This window comes from Cervus elaphus, chromosome 4, assembly GCF_910594005.1.
Source record: "Cervus elaphus chromosome 4, mCerEla1.1, whole genome shotgun sequence".
NCBI classification, from domain to species: domain Eukaryota; kingdom Metazoa; phylum Chordata; class Mammalia; order Artiodactyla; family Cervidae; genus Cervus; species Cervus elaphus.
In genome coordinates, this window is record NC_057818.1 from 68,167,441 (window position 1) to 68,186,567 (window position 19,127).

Below are 19,127 nucleotides of genomic sequence, written 5' to 3' on the forward strand. Positions count from 1 at the left end.
TAAAACAAAATAAAAAGTTTAAAGTTTGAAAAAAAATAATTTTCTGGTTGTTACCAATGAGGTAATATGTCACATGGGGCCCTCTCCATCTCCCTCAAAGGAAGATGAGGTAATCTGGTGCCTAGACCCCTTCCATTCTCCATAGGTAGGTTATCTAAGCCTGAAATCATCCTATCTATTGATGACTTCCTTTTCCTACTTTAAAAAACGTTTTCCTCTCTGTAGCCCTTCAGAACTCCCCCTTGCTTGCTAGAAGGGTTGATGCTTAATTCATGAACCAATCAATAAAGACAATTAAACTTTTAAAATTTACCCGGTTGATTGTTTTTTTTCTTGCCAGTCGGGACCTGAAAGGGATCTTTTCTATTGTTCCTAGCGATTCACACTGAAACTCACAAAAGTGACTCTAATGCTTCAGGTTACAAATATTTGAGAGCAATAACCAATTTTCTAGCAACCCATGGACTCATTTTTGCCTGAATGGCTCTATTGAATGATGCCCCTCACACCTCAGTTGTGGATAGAAGTGGAAGACATAACATAAAAGTTGCAAGTAGTTCTATTCAGAGATGTTACTCAAAATTTTAACTCTAGTAACAATCTCTCACACAGCTCTGAGGAACTGCTCCATAGAGGTAAGGGAAAAGCTGGGGTATAGAGAAGGTGTTTTGTTTTTTTTTTGCTGGAAAAAACAGGCAGTTGACCATTAAAGGATCACTGATAATCACAAAGAACAAACTCAAGTTAATGATTTTAGTGCTTCTCTTCTGTGTATGAGAGGATGCAGGAATCTGGGCTTCTTAACATTAGTCCTTAGATATGCATCTTAACTATTAAGGGTCATTGTCCCAGGCACAGAATGCTTCCTGTCTGTCTGCATCCTGATTTCCCCTCAGGGAACACCTTTGGGGAACAGCAGTAGTGGCTGTGGCTTTGATTCTTTTAGAACTGGAATGGGATCAGGAACAGGGGCAGCGTAGCCTTCCCACAGTAACAGAATTTGGAAAAGTCTAAAATAATAGACTTGTCCTCTGAGAGCTAGATGAGCTTGGGAGGAGTCTAAATTAATGTCTCTTCACGTCTTTAAGGAGTAAAGCTCCTCCCTCTGGGGAGGAGAACCATTTCCCCGCATTCTTCCGGGTAGCTTACAGGAAATGCTCTGGAAATTAAGGATGGCAAAACACCCTTTCCTGGGGTCTCCAGAGGACCCAGAACCTCACTACCAGGAAGAGCCTAGGCAGAGCGACACCAGTGTTGAACCAATGAGGGATGAGGATGACGACTTTCCCCCAGTGAGCATGCGCCAGGGGAGGGATTTCCGAGGGCTTTCCGGTCTCGCCTAGCGCTCTATTTGCTTAGAGGATCCGTTGGAGCAGGGTACGCTCCCGGGAAACCGTTGTGCTCCGTTAGGCACGGTTGTCCTCACGGAATGGTGAGGGGAGAAGGGGACACCCGCCTAGCCAGCCTGGTTACCCCCCTTTCTTGGCGTCTCTCCTGTTGGCTCGCTGGTTGGGGACGGGAGGGTCCGAGAGGAGGCTCTGTCCTCGCTGCACAGCGCCAGACCCGGGATAAGGACCGACACTCTCGTCCCTCTCAAGGCAGAGTCCAATGGCTGCGGCGGCGCTGCGGGACCCACCTCAGGTAAACGCTAGTCCTCCCGGCCCTCACCGCCCTTGCCCCGGGCTTGCGTGCTAAGTCGCTTCAGTCCTGTCCGACTCTTTGCGACCATATGGACCGTAGCCCTCCATGTCTTCTGTCCATGGGATTCTCCAAGCAGGAATACTGGAGTGCCCTACTCCTGAGACCCGAACCAGGGATCGAGCCCGCGTCGCCTGTGTCTCTTGCATTGGCAGGCGGATTCTTTTTCTGGGGCGGGTGGATCCCTGATGCATAAATTGTGCATCAGTTCTAGGGAACAAATGGAGAAGGGACACTTGTTCTCCAGGAACTTAGTGGGGAGGAAGGAGGCAAGTGTGTACAGGCGTATGGCATTCAAATAGATAATTTCAGTATAATTTTGTTAATAATTATAGATACAAAGATTGTTATGAAAGCACTGAAAAAGGACATTGTTTTAAAAGTTCAGGACAGTTTTTTGAGTCAGGTTTTGAAAAATGAGAAGTATTTTGCCAAGTGAAGGAAGAAAGAAAATACATCCTGAGCAGAGGGACTAGAATATGTAAATAGCAATGGTAGTAATAACGGTCACAAAAATAACAGTAAACACACAGTGCTTACCAAGAACTATTTTAAACCCTCAATATATGTTATTTAATCTTAATAGTAATCATGTGAAGTAGGTGGTAACTTTTATAGAGGAGGAAATTTTAGCACAGAGGTATTAAGCACATTGTACAGACTCATAGCTGGTGTACAGTACCCTAGAATTTAATCTCAAGCAGTCTGCCTCTTACTCCATGCTGCTGTTCTAAGGAAGGAAGGCAAGAGGCTACATTTAATACATTTTTTTTTCAGTTCCAAGCTTCAGGCATAGAAAAGGCTTTCTGAATTACAACACATTTTTAAAAATTTATTTATTTATTTTAATTGGAGGCTAACTACTTTACAATATTGTAGTGGTTTTTACCATACATTCACATGAATCAGCCATGGGTGTACATCCTGAAAGCCCCCTCCCACGTCCCTCCCCACCCCCTTCCTCAGGTCATCCCAGTGCACCAGCCCTGAGCAGCAGCATTCTTTACCACTATCGCCACCTTGGGAAGCCCAGGCTGCACCAGACAATTAAGTCTGGGGCCCATGCTCACTTGCCCGCAGCTCGGGCCCCGGGATTCGGTCGTCAGGCCGTTTCTGACCGCATGGTGGAGAGTGGGAGAGCATGACAGATGGAGGGACCCCAAAATGCAGAGGCTTGTAGGTCAGACTAACCGGAACCGCAGTACAACTACTCTGTTTTCCTTTAGAAGCCAGATGCGGCGGGGCCAGAGTCAGGCTTGCAGTGTTGCTGCCTGAGAAGTTGGCAGTTTGTTACACAAGTAATGAGAGGTTTGAATCGCAGGTAGGAGGTAGTCTTTCTGAAATCAAAAGAAGCTCCAACTGGTTGCAGAGAACAGACTATAGAAGTAAACAGCGGGAGGGGCAGCAGGAGGCATGGAATGATTAATTGCGATTGCCTAGTTGAGAATTCATGGACCAGAGGGACTGCCCTCGATGTCTCAGGAATTCTGGATCCATTTTTGGAGACGGGCCAAGCCAAATTGTGGATCTGTTGGTGATAGAAAGGAAGTAGCGAGGGATGACCCTCAGGGTTTTGGCCTTAGTTGATGAAGGGATGGAAGGCCCATCAACTGGATGGGGACCTTAGTAGCAGATTAATTTTCCTTGGAAATATTATGTTTGTTTTCGCTCTGTTAAGAGTCTGAGATGTTTCAGAGAAGACTGAGTGTAGGCAACGAGTGGACAGTTGACTAGGCAGGTCTGAAAAACTGGGAAGGTGTTCAGGAATGGAAACTTCCAAAAGTGCTGACTGTTGTGTGGAGCAGCGTGGAGCTGTGGATCACATTTAGGAGGGGAATGCAGGTTATAGTAGGCATGATATTAGTAGGTCAGAAAGATGGGTGTGTCCTGAGGAGCGGTTCTTTTGCTCAGGGCCTGGATATGTTTGTGGGCATTGCAAACCCAAGTGAGGTAGAGAAGTGGCAGTGGGAGCCGTGTAAAAGAGGTCAGTCTGGCAGGTGGAGAAGGCTTGTGTGGGATGAGTGGAGGAAAAATGGCTGAGGAGACCAGGAGTAATTGAGACAAGAAGGCAGTGAGGCTGGGGCTGCTGCTTATTTAGTACTATATGGCTTCTTCAGGATTTTGTGATGAATTTTGACGGGATCTGGGATGTTTTAGTCTTACTGGTGGATAAGGTCTGGGGCAGATGTCATTTGTGAGTCACTATGTCTGGCTTGAAACTCAACATTCAGAAAACTAAGATCATGGCATCAAGTCCCATCACCTCATGCCAAATAGATGGGGAAACAATGGAAACAGTGACAGACTTTATTTTCTTGGACTCCAAAATCACTGCAGATGGTGACTGCAGCCATGAAATGAAAAGACGCTTGCTCCTTGGAAGAAAAGCTATGACAAACATAGACAGCATATTAAAAAGCAGAGACATTACTTTGCCAACATAGGTCGATCTAGTCAAGGCTATGGTTTTTCCAGTAGTCATGTATGAATGTGAGAGTTGGACTATAAAGAAAGCTGAGCAGTGAAGAACTGATGCTTTTGAACTGTGGTGTTGGAGAAGACCCTTGAGAGTCCCTTGGACTGCAAAGAAATCAAACCAGTCAATCCTGAAAGAAATCAGTCCTGACTATTCATTGGAAGGACTGATACTGAAACTCCAGTACTTTGGCCACCTGATGCGAAGAACTGATTGACTGGAAAAGACCCTGATGCTGGAAAAGATTGAAGGTGGGGGAAGGGGATGACAGAGGATGAGATGGTTGGATGGCATCACCAACTCAAAGGACATGAGTTTGAGTCCACTCTGGGAGTTGGTGATGGATAGGAAAGCCTGGCATGCTGTAGTCCATGAGGTCGCAAGGAGCTGGAAACAACTGAGCAACTGAACTGAACTGAAGTGATGTCTTGTGGGGAGATTTTTAGGGCTGGGTTTTTTACAAAGCTTGAGTGGAGAGACAAGTGTTGTGGTGGTTGAGGGCAAAGCTGGCAGTAAAGAAGTTGAAGAGAGTTGTGGCAATGTGAAATTCACGTATGGTTTTAGGGTCGCAAATACGGAAGGAAGGACTGGTGGCAGGTGGCGAGATTTTCTAAGCAGTATTTGTGGCTTAGTTTGGCATTAGAGTTATCAGGGGAGTGAGGTTGTAGTGAATCTTCCTTTAATTTCTCAAGCATTTTCTGAATGCCAAGCGCCAGATGTACACATATGTTCAGGAAGAATTCTATGGTGTGGTGCAGGGAGATGGCAGTGCTGTGGAAGTGCAACTGTGAGGTCTGAAATTGTGAGAGAAGTGCCACCTACAGAATGAAGTGCACATAGAGAGAAAGTGTGAACTGCCCCCCTGCCCCCCTGCCCCCACTGCCCCCACTGCCAGGCCCTGGTGTTGAGGTTACAGGTGAAACATGAGTTTATCTTTGTCTGTGTCTGGTTTCCCACAATTTGAGAGTCTCCAGGGGAATTGCTTGGCTGGAAGGACAGGACATTGCACGCCAAGTCCCGAGTTTAGATGGCATCTGTGTGCACTACCACCCCCTCCACCCAGTGACTGCTGAGGGCTGAACACATTGGTTAATGGCTGTGAGGAGACAGCGGCATCTGTTGCACCAGGGCCTGGCATCTTCTCTCAGGTTGGGAGCTCTGGTGGAGAATGTCTGGAATGGATGTGTGCAGAGATGGATTGTAGGTTCTCAGAGGGATAATGTTCAAGCTTTCATCTGTCCCCTTCATGACAGGGTGGTGTGACCTTTCCAGATGTTGCTGTGTGCTTCTCCCAGAGGGAATGGAGGCTCCTTGATGAGACTCAGAGATGCCTGTATCTGGATGTGATGCTGGAGAACTACACACTTATATCCTCACTGGGTAAGACAGCCTCCCCAGTGACCTGGGCTGGGCTCTGTATCCTGCCTCACCCTACCTTTCTGAAGGAGGTGCTCTGTCCTCACGTGGTATAGGCACTGCTAGTTTCCCCAGTTTTCTGTATAGTTGTTGTGGTAGGTAGAAGGCTGGGGTGTGGGCACTGCTCTCTTTTCTCTCCAACCCCAATCCTTGCTGTACTGGACTCTCATGGGGCAAGTGATTTGGTTATACATATATATGTATACATCCATGTGTTTTCAGTTCTTTTCCATTAAATAGTTTACTATAAGTTATTGAATATGGTTCCCTGTGCTATACAGTAAATCATTGTTTATTGTATACATGGTAGTGTGCATCTGTTAATCCCATATTCCCAATTTATCCCTCCCTCACTTCTCCTTTGGCAACCATGGGTTTTTTATCTGAGTCTGTGTCTATTTTGTAAATAAAGTTCATTCGTACTATTTTTTTTAGATTCCACATATAAGTGATAGCACATACATTTGTTTTTCTCTGACTTACTTCACTTAGTATGATAACCTCTAGGTTCATCCATGTTGCTGCAAATAGCATTATTTCATTCTTTTTATGACTAGTATATAATCCGCCCCACCGCTCCCAGACACACCTCAAGGCTTTGGGATCATAGTTCCCTGACCAGGGTTTGAACTTAGGCCCCAGCAGTAAAAGTGCCCAGTCCTAACCACTGGACCTCCAGGGAATTTGCTGTAGTTGCTTTTTGACCATTTTATTATAATATGCTTCAGTGAAGTTTTTGATTGAACCTGTGAGCCTCATGTATCTGGATATCTACTCTTTTCTCTCTAGTTAGAAAGTGTTCAATCATTGTTCCTTTAAATCTGCTTGCTACCCCTTTCTCTCTGTCTTCTCTGAAAATGCAAATAATGTTTTGCTTTATGTTTCATAATCCATGTATGCTTTCTTCACTTCATCTTTCTCTTTTTTTCCTCCTCATTGGATAATTGAAACACCTGTTTTCAAGTTCCTAGATTTTTACTTTTGCTTAATAAAATTTGGCTGTTGATACTGTCTTCATTGTGCTTTATTTCATTGTATTCTTCAGCAGCAGAATTTCTGTTTGGGTCCATTTGTTTGTTTGCTTTCTTTTTAAAAACACATTTTTATTTGGTTAGTTTTGGCTGTGTGGGTCTTTGTTGCAGTGAGTGGGGACTACTCTTCCTTGTGGTGTGTAGGTTTCTCATTGCAGTGGTTTCTTTTCTTGTGGATCACAGACTCTAGGAGCATGGGCTCAGTAGTTGTGGTGCAGGGGCTCAGTTGCTGCGGGCCATGTAGAATCTTCCTGGACCAGGGATCTTTGACAGGTGGACTCTTAAAGACTGGACCACCAGGGAAGCTCTTGTTTGTTTGTTTTCAGTGAGTGTCATCATTATATTACTAAGGTAAACATAATGCCCAACAGATGAAGGTCATTTTACCAACTCAGAATTTTTGCAAGTACATGAAATTTCCATTTTTATTGTACAGTTTTCTCAGACTAGTCAAAGCATTTCTTACATGTATTCCAGTGTAGCTGCTTTGGAGTGATTTTCAATAGCCATAACATAAGAATGTACCAAGGACCTAGAATCTAAATGGAATTCCAACTGACTGATTTTTAGTTAAACAAGGTAAGAAATAGAGAGTCCCAACAGGGAGGGGATATATGTATACATATGGCTGATTCACTTTGTTGTACAGAAAAAATTAATACAACATTGTGAAACAATTATACTCCCCCAAAAAAGATTGTTAAAATCTTCAGGTTATTGATACTATCATTTTTCAACAGTTATTTATACTCTTCTTCTAATACACGAGTTATATGTTTGAACATTCAAAACACAAAGACAGCACAAAAAGACAATAAAAGCTTAACCCCATAGTCATAATTTTTTGACAAAAACTTAAGTATCTTTCCTGCAAATTGACTGGGTCTCTGGTATTTCCATCTAGTTTTCACTTAGTTAAAAATAGATGCCTAAGGGATATACATTGCAAAGAAACAGAGGAAAACAATAGAATGGGAAAGACTAGAGATCTCTTCAAGAAAATTAGAGGGGCGGCTGGACTCGCCCGGGAGGTCCGGGCGTGCGAAGCAGGTCAGGGAGGTTGGCAGGTGTGGGTGTAGCGAGTGGCGTAGGGGACAGGGCGCCCCCGGGTCCACGATGCAGCCCCCGGATGAGGCCGCAGTATTTTCCTTATATGATCGGGCCCCATGGCTGGCGGCGCCGCTGACCCGTAGCTTGAGAGGATTATGAAAATGTGTCAGGCAAAATGGGGCCAGGGACCCGGGGACTGGGAGGTTAGGGGGAGGCAGTTGGGCTAAGGTTTGGGTGAGGTTAGGGTGGCCCCTGCCACTCTGCGAGCCCTGGTCAATGATGACGTGACCACTGAGCAATCTGAGTTCTGGGAACTAGGTGATGGAGAGTGTTCTGAGATCAGACTGAGACCAGAAATTAAAAAAAAGAAAAGAAAAGAAAATTAGAGATACCAAGGGAACATTTCATCCAAAGATGGGCTCAATGAAGGACAAAAATGATATGGACCTAACAGAAGCAGAAGATATTAAGAAAAAGTGGCAGGAATACATGGAAGAACTATACAAGAAAGATCTTCATGACCCAGATAACCACGATGGTGTGATCACTCACCTAGAGCCAGACATCTTGGAATGTGAAGTCAAATGGGCCTTAGGAAGCATCACTATGAACAAAGCTAATGGAGGTGATGGAATTCCAGTTGAGCTATTTCAAATCCTAAAAGATGATGCTGTGAAAGTGCTACCTTCAATATGGCAGCAAATCTGGAAAACTCAGCAATGGCCACAGGACTGGAAAAGGTCAGTTTTCATCCCAATCCCAAAGAAAGGCAATGCCAAAGAATGTTCAAACTACTGCAAAATTGCACTCATCTCACATGCTAGCAAAGTAATGCTCAAAATTTTCCAAGCAAGGCTTCAGGAGTACATGAACTTCCAGATGTTGAAGCTGGATTTAGAAAAGGCAGAGGAACCATAGATCAAATTGCCAACATCGGTTGGATCATAGAAAAAGCTAGAGAATTCCAGAAAACATCTACTTTTGCTTCATTGACTATGCCAAAGCCTTTAACTGTGTAGAGCACAACAAACTGGAAAATTCTTCAAGAGATGGGAACCCAGACAACCTTACCTGCCTCCTGAGAAATCTGTATGCAGGTCAAGAAGCAACAGTTAAAACCAGACATGGAACAACGGACTGGTTCCAAGTTGGAAAAGGAGCACATCAAGGCTGCATACTGTCACTCCGCTTATTTAACTTCTATGCAGAGTACATCATGCAAAATGCCGGGATGGATGAAACACAAGCTGGAATCAAGATTGCCAGGAGAAATATATCAATAACTTCAGATATTCAGATGATACCACTGTTATCGCAGAAAGCAAAGAGGAACTGAGGAGCCTCTTTATGAAAGTGAAAGAGGAGAGTGAAAAGGCTGGCTTAAAACTCAGCATTCAGAAAACAAAGATCATAGCATCAGGTCCATCACTTCATGGCAGACAGATGGGGAAACAGTAGAAACAGTGACAGATTTTATTTTGGGGGGCTCCAAAATCACTGCAGATGGTGACTGAAGCCATGAAATTCAAAGATGCTTGCTCCTTGGAAGAAAAGCTATGACCAACCTAAACAGCATATTAAAAAGCAGAGACCTTACTTTGCCAACAAAGGTGCGTCTAGTCAAACTATGGTTTTTCAAGAGTCGTGTGGATGTGAGAGTTGAACCATAAGGAAAGCTGAGCAGTGAAGAATGGATGCTTTTAAACTGTGATGTTGGAGAAGACTCTTGAGAGTTCCCTTGGACTGCAAGGGGATCAAACCAGTTAATCCTAAGGTAAATCAGTCCTGAATATTCGTTGGAAGGACTGATACTGAAACTGAAGCTCCAATACTTTGGCCATCTGGTGCAAAGAACTGACTCACTGGAAAAGACCCTGATTCTGGAAAAGATTGAAGGCAGGAGGAGAAGGGGATGACAGAGGATGGGATAGTTGGATGGCATCACTGACTCGATGGACATGAATTTGAACAGGCTCCGGGAGTTCATGATGCACAGGGAAGCCTGACATGCTACAATCTGTGGGGTCACAGAGTCAAACACGACTGAGTGACTGAACTGAACTGAACTGAAGGCGTATACTTCATATATATATATATAGTATCTTGGTTCTCCTAACTTTCGTTATTCAAGTTTTTAATACCCATAGAAGTCCAAAGGTACTTAAAAAAATAACAGTAGGAATTGTCAATCTTGAGTATGTTTCTGGAATTTAACTTGTAACAAATATATTCTGTTATATAAAATGTTTTTACCTTATTTTGAAAGCATTAAATATGTAGGGATGTAAAAAAAAAAAAAAAAGTCCAAAGGTGTAAGAATACATAAACTGTTCTGGTAATAGGTAAGAGCAGACTGTAAAAGTGTAAGTTGTTTGTGCTATTTCAGCCCAGTAGAAAGTTTTCTTTTGGAGACCAAGTAGAATAATTCTGCTAAAAGATCAGTGCAATAAAGACAGTCAATGTAGAAACAGCCTTTCCCACGAATTAGTTGACACTGTACTGGTATTAAGAGGATATAGTTGTTCTGTGTCTGCATGAAAGTGTTTGATTATAAATATATGTAATGATCTTGTTCCATTTCTTATTTTGATATGTCTTCTTAGCTCCCTGTTGTATCATAATGTTAGGTAGTTAGAAGAGGGAAAAGGCGTCCCAAATGGCGGTGGCTAAAAGACAAGGAAGGGACAAGCCCGTGAAAATAGAACAAAGGAAGGTCAAAGAAAGGTCCGAGGACCAGAGTGAAGACCTCAGGTAGAACAAACAGCACTTCTGGCTAAGCCCAATTTACATAGGGCAGGCCCAGGGGGAGGAATAAACATAAAAGGAGGAGCCAAAGCACTTTCTCTCTCTCTCTCTCTCTCTCTTTCCCTCCCTCCCCCATGCTCACTCTCTCTCTTTCTCTCTCTCTCCCGCACACTGTCGTGCTCCTTCACTCTCTTCTCTTCGCGTCTTTGGGTTGGCATGCCCTCACACTTTGAGGATGGATCCTCCTGCTATCTTCTAAATAAAATAGAGCTATAACACTGATTTGTCTAAGAGCTATAGCATGGTTTGTCCAAGACCCGAGAGCTGTGACGAGCCGAGGGCTTTAATGTCCATCGTTCCAAATCTTTGTTGTGATGAGACAGAACTGAGGAGCATACACTCGCCTGACAATATTAAGAATCCCATCAGTGATGTGATTGGCATTTCCCACATATTCATTTATCAATTTATCTGTTGATTCTTCACATCTGAGTGCCTTTTTGGTGAGTGGGCATACCAGAACCTCTGGTATCACTGGTTGAAAGTGTGGGGTGATTCTTCAGTCCTATTCCTCTCAGCCAACCTTCATGAGTTCAGTGAGTGCTGGTATCGTTAGTCACTTAGTCATGTCCGACTCTTTGCGACCCCATGAACTGTAGCCCACCAAGCTCCTCTGTCCTTGGAATTCTCCAAGCAAGAATACTGGAGTGGGTTGCCATTTCCTTCTCCATGGGATCTTCCCAACCCAGGGACTGAACCCAGGTCTCTCACATTGGAGGCAGAATCTTTACTGGCCGAGCCACCAGGGAAGACCTGTAGACAACTGTGGAAGATGGAAGATGGTGTACCTGTCCCCTGCAGCTCTTGGGTGTGGCAGCCAGAGACTGTCCCTTAGGGCACCCTTGGCAGTCTGTTTTGTTCTTTTTCATTTTTGTCTCTTTGTTAAACAACTTGTTTTGTTTATGTATTATTTACCTTACTTTGTTGAATTGTCTGTGCTTTGTTGTTGCTTCACTGAACTGTGGTGAAACAATTATTTTGAACTCTTTGACCCTTTGTAGGTCTCCATTTCCTTGGGTGTGGTTTCTGATAAATTATGGTATTTCTGTATTGGTTTCATGTTTTCTTTGATTTTTTGTGTGTTTCCTGTAGCCTTGTATTTCTTTATGCTGATTTGATGGTGTAGTCATTTCTTCCAGGCTTCACATTACAGTTTTTGGTGTGGGAAGACCTCAATCTGTGGTGGGTTCAAGTTTGGGCTGTGGCTATTCTGGCTCTGTGGAAAGCCCAGCTATGTTGTTCTCTGTGCCGCTCCTTCACCTGAAGTCAGTTTCAGTAAAGATAATCAAGACTCCTCAATTAGCAAGGCTGAGGGTGTCCAAAGTGGTGGAGAAGGCTGCTAGGGAACTCCTGATCTCTTTTTCTCCCAGAGGACTTTGTCACCAAGGGGATCCTTCTTGGTGCCCTGTCGACTGTTGCTCACCTGATTGGTTGTAGTAACACTGGTGTCTGAGGTGTATGTATCTGTTGAGGATCCACAGACCTGGGGTGTTGTATACAGGCACTTTTGGAGTGACAGTGGTTATGGGGTCTGGGTCATTGGATAGCCTCAGCAACCTTGGCTTTGGTTTGAGATATGTGGCTGTGCAGGGATCAGCCATGGAATCTGCCTGGCTGCACATGCAGACAGTGGCTGTGATTCTGTCAAACTGGTATGTCTATAGCAAAGTTGTTTCTAGTGCCTGAGACACAGGAGTACATGGTGTAGTGGTGGAGTCAGGGTCTGGAATGCCGGCACAGGTTTGGGGGTTGTGGCAGCCCTGCTTCTGGATCACCACAACAGCTCCTACTGAGGGTGTTGACCGGTAGCTTCATACTCACCAGGGCATCCACTCTGACCATGAGTGTCAGATAACTCAGTGGCAAAAGTTCCAGTGTCCTCTGTAGAGCAGGCAGCTATGTCTTCTGCAGCAGAGGCCACTGGGACTGCAGTGGCCCCTGTCTTGTGGCTGAGAGAAATAGCCCAGTGGCAGCCCAGCCCTCATTTCCTAGTCATTTCCAGATGTCTTTTTTAAGACACTTTCTAGTGATCTTTTCTGTGTGCTTTTTAAATTATGTTCCACTGTGGTGGTGGTGGTAGTGGTGTTCAACGCTTAGGTTGTATACTACTCTTTACAACCTCCTGGACTGCAGCACTGCAGACTCCTCTGTCTTTCACTGTCCCCGGAGTTGGCTCAAATTCATGTCCATTGAGCCAGTGATGCTATCTAACCATCTTATCTTCTGCTGCCCCTTTCTCCATTTGCCTTCGATTTTTCCCATCATCAGGGTCTTTTCCAGTGAGTTGGCTCTTTGCATCAGGTGGCCAAAGTATTAGAACTTCAGCTTTAGCGTCAGTCCTTCCAATGAGTATTCAGTGTTGATTTCCTTTAGGATTGACTGGTTAAATCTTCTTGCAGTCCAAGGTATTCTCAAGAGTGTTCTCCAACACAAATCAAAAGCATCAGTTCTTTGGCACTCAGCCTTCTTTATGGCTCAACTCTCACATCCATACATGAATATGAGAGTCAGTTCTTGACTGGACTCTTGTGTCTTCCAAGGCTGATTAATGTCCTTCATGGACAGCTGTTTATTTTTCATTAGTGGTGAGAGGTGGTATCTCCTATTCTACTATTTTATTGATGTCACTCAACTTGTGCTTTTTCCTGGGTCTGATGTAATGCTGAGTTGCTCTGGAACAGTACTGGCCTTTCTCTTTTTCTTTTTTTGCCTTCAGTGCTCCATGTACCCAGTAATTGCAGTTATGACTTTCTTAGGGAAAGGAATCCTTTGTGCATAATGGGATGGACATGACTCTGGCCATGGCACAGTGAGCTCAGTGGGCCTGGTCCTGCTGAATTATAGCTGGGGAGACTGTGACATCAGGGCATTGTTAAAAATATACCAGAAAAAAAAAAAATATATATATATATATATACCAGGAAACTGTTCAATGAAAACTTTGGTACTATTGCCAGTGACCACACCCCATTTCTACCTTTACTCCTCCACTGTTGACTTTTTGCCGACCTGTCATTTCTGTTACTTTGTCATTTCTGCTATGACTTCCAGCACAGGGATCATCTCCACCTCTCTGGACTCAACATCTTACCTATTTCTCTTACCTCGCTTTCTCTATTACTCTCTGAACTTTGCCCATCATGCATCATGCTGTGAGGTATGCATATATGCTTAAATTGACCTTGAAAAGCAAATAATTTGTGATTGTGTTTTTGTGGCTGTGATCACACCCTTCTACTGAGCTTCACATCAGTAGTAGAAAAGGTCCTACAGGAAGCTGTGGACAGAGAAATAAGCACTAGACCTTGCTTCTCTTCCTTGTGTCAGTGACAACTCTATTTTTGCATCCTTTTCTTGTTGAGGTCTCCACCACTTTCAGATCCAGTAATGCACAGCAGCTGCTGCTTAAACTGATTTCCAACTCCCTAGTCTTAAAAAGTATCCCATTTCTTTGAAGGTCGTTCTTATATGAAATGGCTATACATTTATGGTGAACTAGCTCCCTCCCTAGGAAGTCAATGTGCACTTGACTAGTGTTTCTTTGCATTCAGGTTGCTGCTGTGGAGCAGAAGGTGAGGAGACACCCTGTGAAAAAACTGTTCCTGTAGGAGTCTCATGGACTGGATCTCCCACAGCAGCTCCATTTTCTCAGAAGACCCATCCCTGTGAGAAGTGTAGTACAGTCTTGAGATATGTTTTCCAGTTGGTGGAGCAGCAGGAAACACAATACAGCCAAAAACTGTTGAGGTGTGGGGCGTGTGCAAAAAAATTTTATATGCCTTTGAGAAGCTGTGTACATGAGGCTTTATCTTTTAAGAGCCCCAGATTCCATGTGTCAGGGAAGCCTCTTACTTCTGGGAAAATCCTGGCCAGCATGGGACATCTGCAGGCCACTTATACTGTCGAGAAGCTGAATACAGCCACCCAGTGCAGATCAACTTCACCAAGTAGAAGTCATTATACCTCAGGAGATTGTGAGAAAGCCTTCAGCCCTGAACACACACTTGTTCAGGACTGGCATGTCTACACTGAAAGACCATGTTTTGTGTGCAGGGAATGTGGGAAAACATTCAGGTACAAATCAACATTTATTATGCACCAGAGAGTTCATCCTGGGGAAGGTCTTCATTTGTTTATCAAAAGTGGCACATCTTTTAGGCAAAACTCAACTGTCAGTCAGCATCAAAAAATTTATACTCGTTCAGGATTGGAGAAGTGCAGCAAATGTTGGAAATCCTTAAGCCACAAATCAGTCCTCGTTTCTCCCCAGAGATTGGACAATGGAGAGAACAGTTCTGTGTGCAGTGAGTGTGCAGAGTCTTTTTACCACAGCTCTATGTTCATTGGATATAAGAGAGTATTTCCTGGAGAACGTCCTTATAAGTGTAGTGACTGTGTGAAATCTTTTACATGTAGATCTGCCCTCATTTATCATCAGAGATCTCACACAGGAGAAAGGCCTTATCAGTGCAGTGAATGTGGGAAATCCTTTACCACTAACTGCATCCTCCGATCTCATCAGAGATCTCACACTGGAGAAAAGCCTTATAAGTGCTATGAATGTGAGAAATCTTTTACCTCTGCCAACGCTCTCCAATATCATCAGAGATCTCACACTGGAGAAAGGCCTTATAAGTGCAGTGAATGTGGGAAATCTTTTACCGCTTCTAGTGTTCTACAATATCATCAGAGATCTCACACTGGAGAAAGGCCTTATAAATGCAGTGAATGTGGGAAATCTTTCATCTCCACTAGCACTCTCCAATATCATCAGAGATCTCACACTGGAGAAAGGCCTTATAAATGCAGTGAATGTGGGAAATCTTTCATCTCCACTAGCACTCTCCAATATCATCAGAGATCTCATACTGGAGAAAGGCCTTATAAATGCAGTGAATGTGGAAAATGCTTCACCTCTAACGTCAACCTCCGTAATCATCAGAGATCTCACACAGGAGAAAAGCCTTATAAATGCTATGAATGTGGGAAATGTTTTACCTCTACCAACGCTTTGCAATATCATTGGAGATCTCACACAGGAGAAAAGCCTTATAAATGCTATGAATGTGGGAAATCTTTTACTTCTACCAGCGCTCTCCAATATCATCAGAGATCTCACACTGGAGAAAGGCCTTACAAATGCAGTGAATGTGGGAAATCTTTTATGTCTAGATCCTCATTCATTTGTCATAATAGATCTCACACAGGAGAAAGACCTTATGAGTGCAGTGAATGTGAGAAATCTTTTACCTCTAGGCCTTCACTCAGATATCATCAGAGATCTCACCCAGGAGCAAGGCCTTATAAGTGCAATGAATGTGGGAAATCTTTTATTACTAGTTCCCATCTCCGTCGTCATCAGAGAATTCACACTGGAGAAAGGCCTTATGTGTGTGGTGAGTGTGGAAAATCTTTTACCAGTAGCACTAGTCTCCATTATCATGAAGGCACTCACACTCAAAGGCCTAGTGAGTGCAGTGAATGTGGGAAATCTTGTATTACCCCTGCTGTTCTTCGTTACCATCAGAGAATTCATTCTAGTGAATGGCCATATAGGTGCAGTGAGTGTGGGAAATCTTTTACCTCTAAATTCAACTTTCGTTATCATCAGGGGATTCATTCTGGAGACAGGTCTTATGTAAGTTGCAATGAATGCAAGAAATCATTTACTACTGTCAGTTCTCTCCGTAATCATCAGAGAGTTCATTCTGGAGAAAGACCTCATGAGTGCAGTGAATGTGGAAAATCTTTCATGTCTAGGTCAGCCCTTAAGCGTCATCAGAAATCACATGCAGGGGAAAGGCCTTTTGAGTGTAGTGAATGTGGGAAATCCTTTATCTTTAGGAGTATCTTAACTAAACACCAGAGAGTTCACACAGGGAAAAGTGCTTGTGTGTGTAGTGAGTGTGGGAAATCTTATAATAGTAAGTGTAGGCTTATTGAACACCAGAGTATTCACAAAGATGAAAGGCGTTATGAATGCAGGGAATGTGGAAAATCTTTTAAATTTAACTCTGCCTTGTACTATCATAAGAAAACTCACACTGGAGAAAAGCCTTACAAATGCATTGAATGTGGAAAATCTTTTATTACTAATTACCTCCTCCGTGTTCATCAGAGAGCCCACACTGGAGAAAAGCCTTTTGAGTGCAGTGAATGTGGGAAATCTTATACTCTTAGTTACGTCCTTCGTTGTCATCTTAGAGTTCATACTGGAGAAAGGCCTTACAAATGCACAAAATGTGGGAAATCTTTTACCACTAATTACCAGCTCCATATACATCTGAGAAGTCACACTGGAGAAAAGCCTTATGAGTGCAGTGAGTGTGGGAGGTCCTTTAGCAGCAAATCTGGCCTCCGTTATCATCAGAGTGCTCACACTGGAGAAAGGCCTTATGCGTGTGGTGATTGTGGGAAAGCCTTTGTCCAGAGAAATCATCTCATTATACACCAGAGAGCTCACACTGGAGAAAGGCCTTATAAGTGCACTGAATGTGGGAAATCTTTCACTCATGGCAACAGCCTCTATTATCATCAGAGAGTTCACCTTGGAGAAAGGCCTTTTAAATGCAGTGAATGTGGGAAATCTTTTATTAACACCACTAAACTGCACTGTCATAAGAAAGCTCACACTGGAGAAAGGCCTTAGGAATGTACTAAATATAGGAAATCTTTTACAAGCAAATAACTTTGAAAATTTGAGTTTACCCTAGAGGAAGGCATAAATGTACAGGGAATGTGCAATTTCCTTGTTGAGTATAGGGACACTGGAGGAAATTGAGGGGCCATTGGTCTGAATTGAATCTCATTTCAAGTGTTTCTGAATCTTTATTCCTTATTCAGATTAGACATTATAGGGTATTGAGGCACTATTGAAAGGTATGTATTCTCCAAGTCTAAAAAAAACCATGTTTCCTGATGTCCACAAATCTTTGAGCTAATCTCATTATTTGTATGACCATTGGGTCCAGGGGAAACCACAATTGGTACAGAAACTCTGGTTTAATAGGGAGTGGGGGAAATTGCAGGCAACTTGATGGAATGTACCTCTCCATTGACTGTGCAGGATCAGTTTATATGCTGATTCTAGTGAATTTCACTTCAAGAACCTTACTACAAGAAAGGAAAAAGGGATGTGACTCTTGTGATCTAGGCAGCATTCCTGCTGACTCAGGTAGAAATGTACTTCACTGTCTCCATCTTTGCTACCACTGACAGAAGACTGATCCCCAGAGGACATGAGGAGTGCTTTAGTGGGTTCAGCATACAGTTGCAGAACCTATTTTCCAAAAAGTGTAGGACATACATGTTTTTTCCATTTTGAGCCAATCTTTAAAGCTATATCAAAGTATAATTTACATTCACTAAACTGCAGCCATGAAGTCAGACCATTGTTTCTTGGCAGGAAACCAATGACAAATCTAGACGGTGTTCTGAAAAGCGGAGACATTACTCTGCCGACAAAGATGTATATAGCCAAGGCTATGGTGTCCCCAGTGGTCACTTTTGGTTGTGAGAGCTGGACCATAAAGAAGGCAGAATGCCAAAGAATTGATGATTTCAAAATGTGGTGCTAGAGAAGACTCCTGAAAGTCCTTTTCACAGCAAGGAGATCAACCTTGAATATTTGCTGGAAGGACTGATGCTGAAGCAAGTCTTCACCTAGGTATGAACCTTGAGTCCTGATAATGCCCATATCTGTTAATGGCATGTTTACCTCTCCTTACCCTTCCCACCTCTCCAGTAACCATTGATGTACTTTCCCTTAGAATAGATAACATGTGCATTTTCTTGAATTTATCTGATTGGAGTCATAAACGGCTATTTTTGTTTTCCTTTGTTTCACAGTTGTTTCAGATTCATCCATGATGTGTACAAGTATCTCATCTCTTTAGTTTTTGATGAGTAGCATTCTTATATTTAGATGTACAACTGTTTATCCATTCATCTTTTTCTGAGTATTCAGGTTACTTCTAGGTTTTCATTCTTGAAAATAAAGCTGCTATAAACATTTGTGTCACTTCTTTCTGTGGATGTATGTTCCTTTTATTGATAACTCAGGGCAATGTCTGAGTCACTTTGGTAGATGAATTTTAACACCTGATGAAACTAAGAAACTCATTTAAAATGACTGTTCCCCTTTGCGTTTCCATCTGCATTGTAGGAGTTCCAATTTCTCAACATCTGTACTAGTCATTAATATCAGTCCTTTTAATAAGTGAGTAGTGCTGTCTCAGTGAGCTTCCAATTGGTTTTACTACATTTCCCTAGCGATTCATGATTTTGAGCATTTTTAATGTGCTGTTTACAAGCTCTATATCTTCTGTATAATTGCTGATCATATCATTTGCCTTTTTAAATATGTATCATCCCTGTTCCCATCACTTAAGTCTAGGCATTCAGTGAAACAATAAACCTAGCCCTGCTTTGTAGCTTTTGCCAATTTTTAAAACTCTTAGGTTGTGAAAGTGGGATGTACTCAGGGAAGGAACTGATAAATTCTGCTTGGATCCTCTGGGTGTTTGGTGGAAAACTAAACTTAGCATCCAGTCTTTATGTTGTTCAGTCACTCAGTCGTGTCCAACTCAAACCCCATGAAGTGCAGCACGCTAGGCTTCCCTGTCTCACCATCTCCTGATATAGGCTTCTTA

At 43.1% G+C, this 19,127-nt stretch overlaps 1 protein-coding gene and 2 non-coding genes across 5 annotated transcripts; all 3 read left to right on the forward strand.

Moving 5' to 3' along the window:
* Positions 1-1,353: 1,353 nt before the first annotated feature.
* Positions 1,354-18,906, forward strand: LOC122692683 (zinc finger protein 883-like). Of its 3 annotated transcripts, XM_043900492.1 has the most exons (4): positions 1,354-1,641; positions 5,428-5,554; positions 14,028-15,872; positions 17,882-18,906. In XM_043900492.1, exons 1-4 carry the CDS (start codon positions 1,609-1,611, stop codon positions 17,890-17,892), a joined length of 2,016 nt encoding a protein of 671 aa, XP_043756427.1. In that variant the 5' UTR covers positions 1,354-1,608; the 3' UTR covers positions 17,893-18,906. The 3 variants fall into 3 exon arrangements, with proteins under 3 accessions (XP_043756427.1, XP_043756425.1, XP_043756426.1); XM_043900490.1 differs by having other exon boundaries at positions 14,028-18,906; XM_043900491.1 differs by having other exon boundaries at positions 5,447-5,554; positions 14,028-18,906.
* LOC122692980 lies at positions 7,724-7,866 on the forward strand. Its single transcript, XR_006340787.1, has one exon.
* LOC122692966 lies at positions 7,942-8,024 on the forward strand. The gene has a single exon (XR_006340773.1).
* Positions 18,907-19,127: the final 221 nt, after the last annotated feature.

Excerpts from the sequence above, each read along its gene's own strand:
- LOC122692683 (XM_043900490.1), top strand. The coding sequence starts at position 1,609 with ATGGCTGCGGCGGCGCTGCGGGACCCACCTCAG. Across the intron at positions 1,642-5,427 it reads CGCTGCGGGACCCACCTCAG|GGTGGTGTGACCTTTCCAGA; the intron begins GTAAACGCTAGT and ends CCTTCATGACAG. Across the intron at positions 5,555-14,027 it reads CACACTTATATCCTCACTGG|GTTGCTGCTGTGGAGCAGAA; the intron begins GTAAGACAGCCT and ends CTTTGCATTCAG.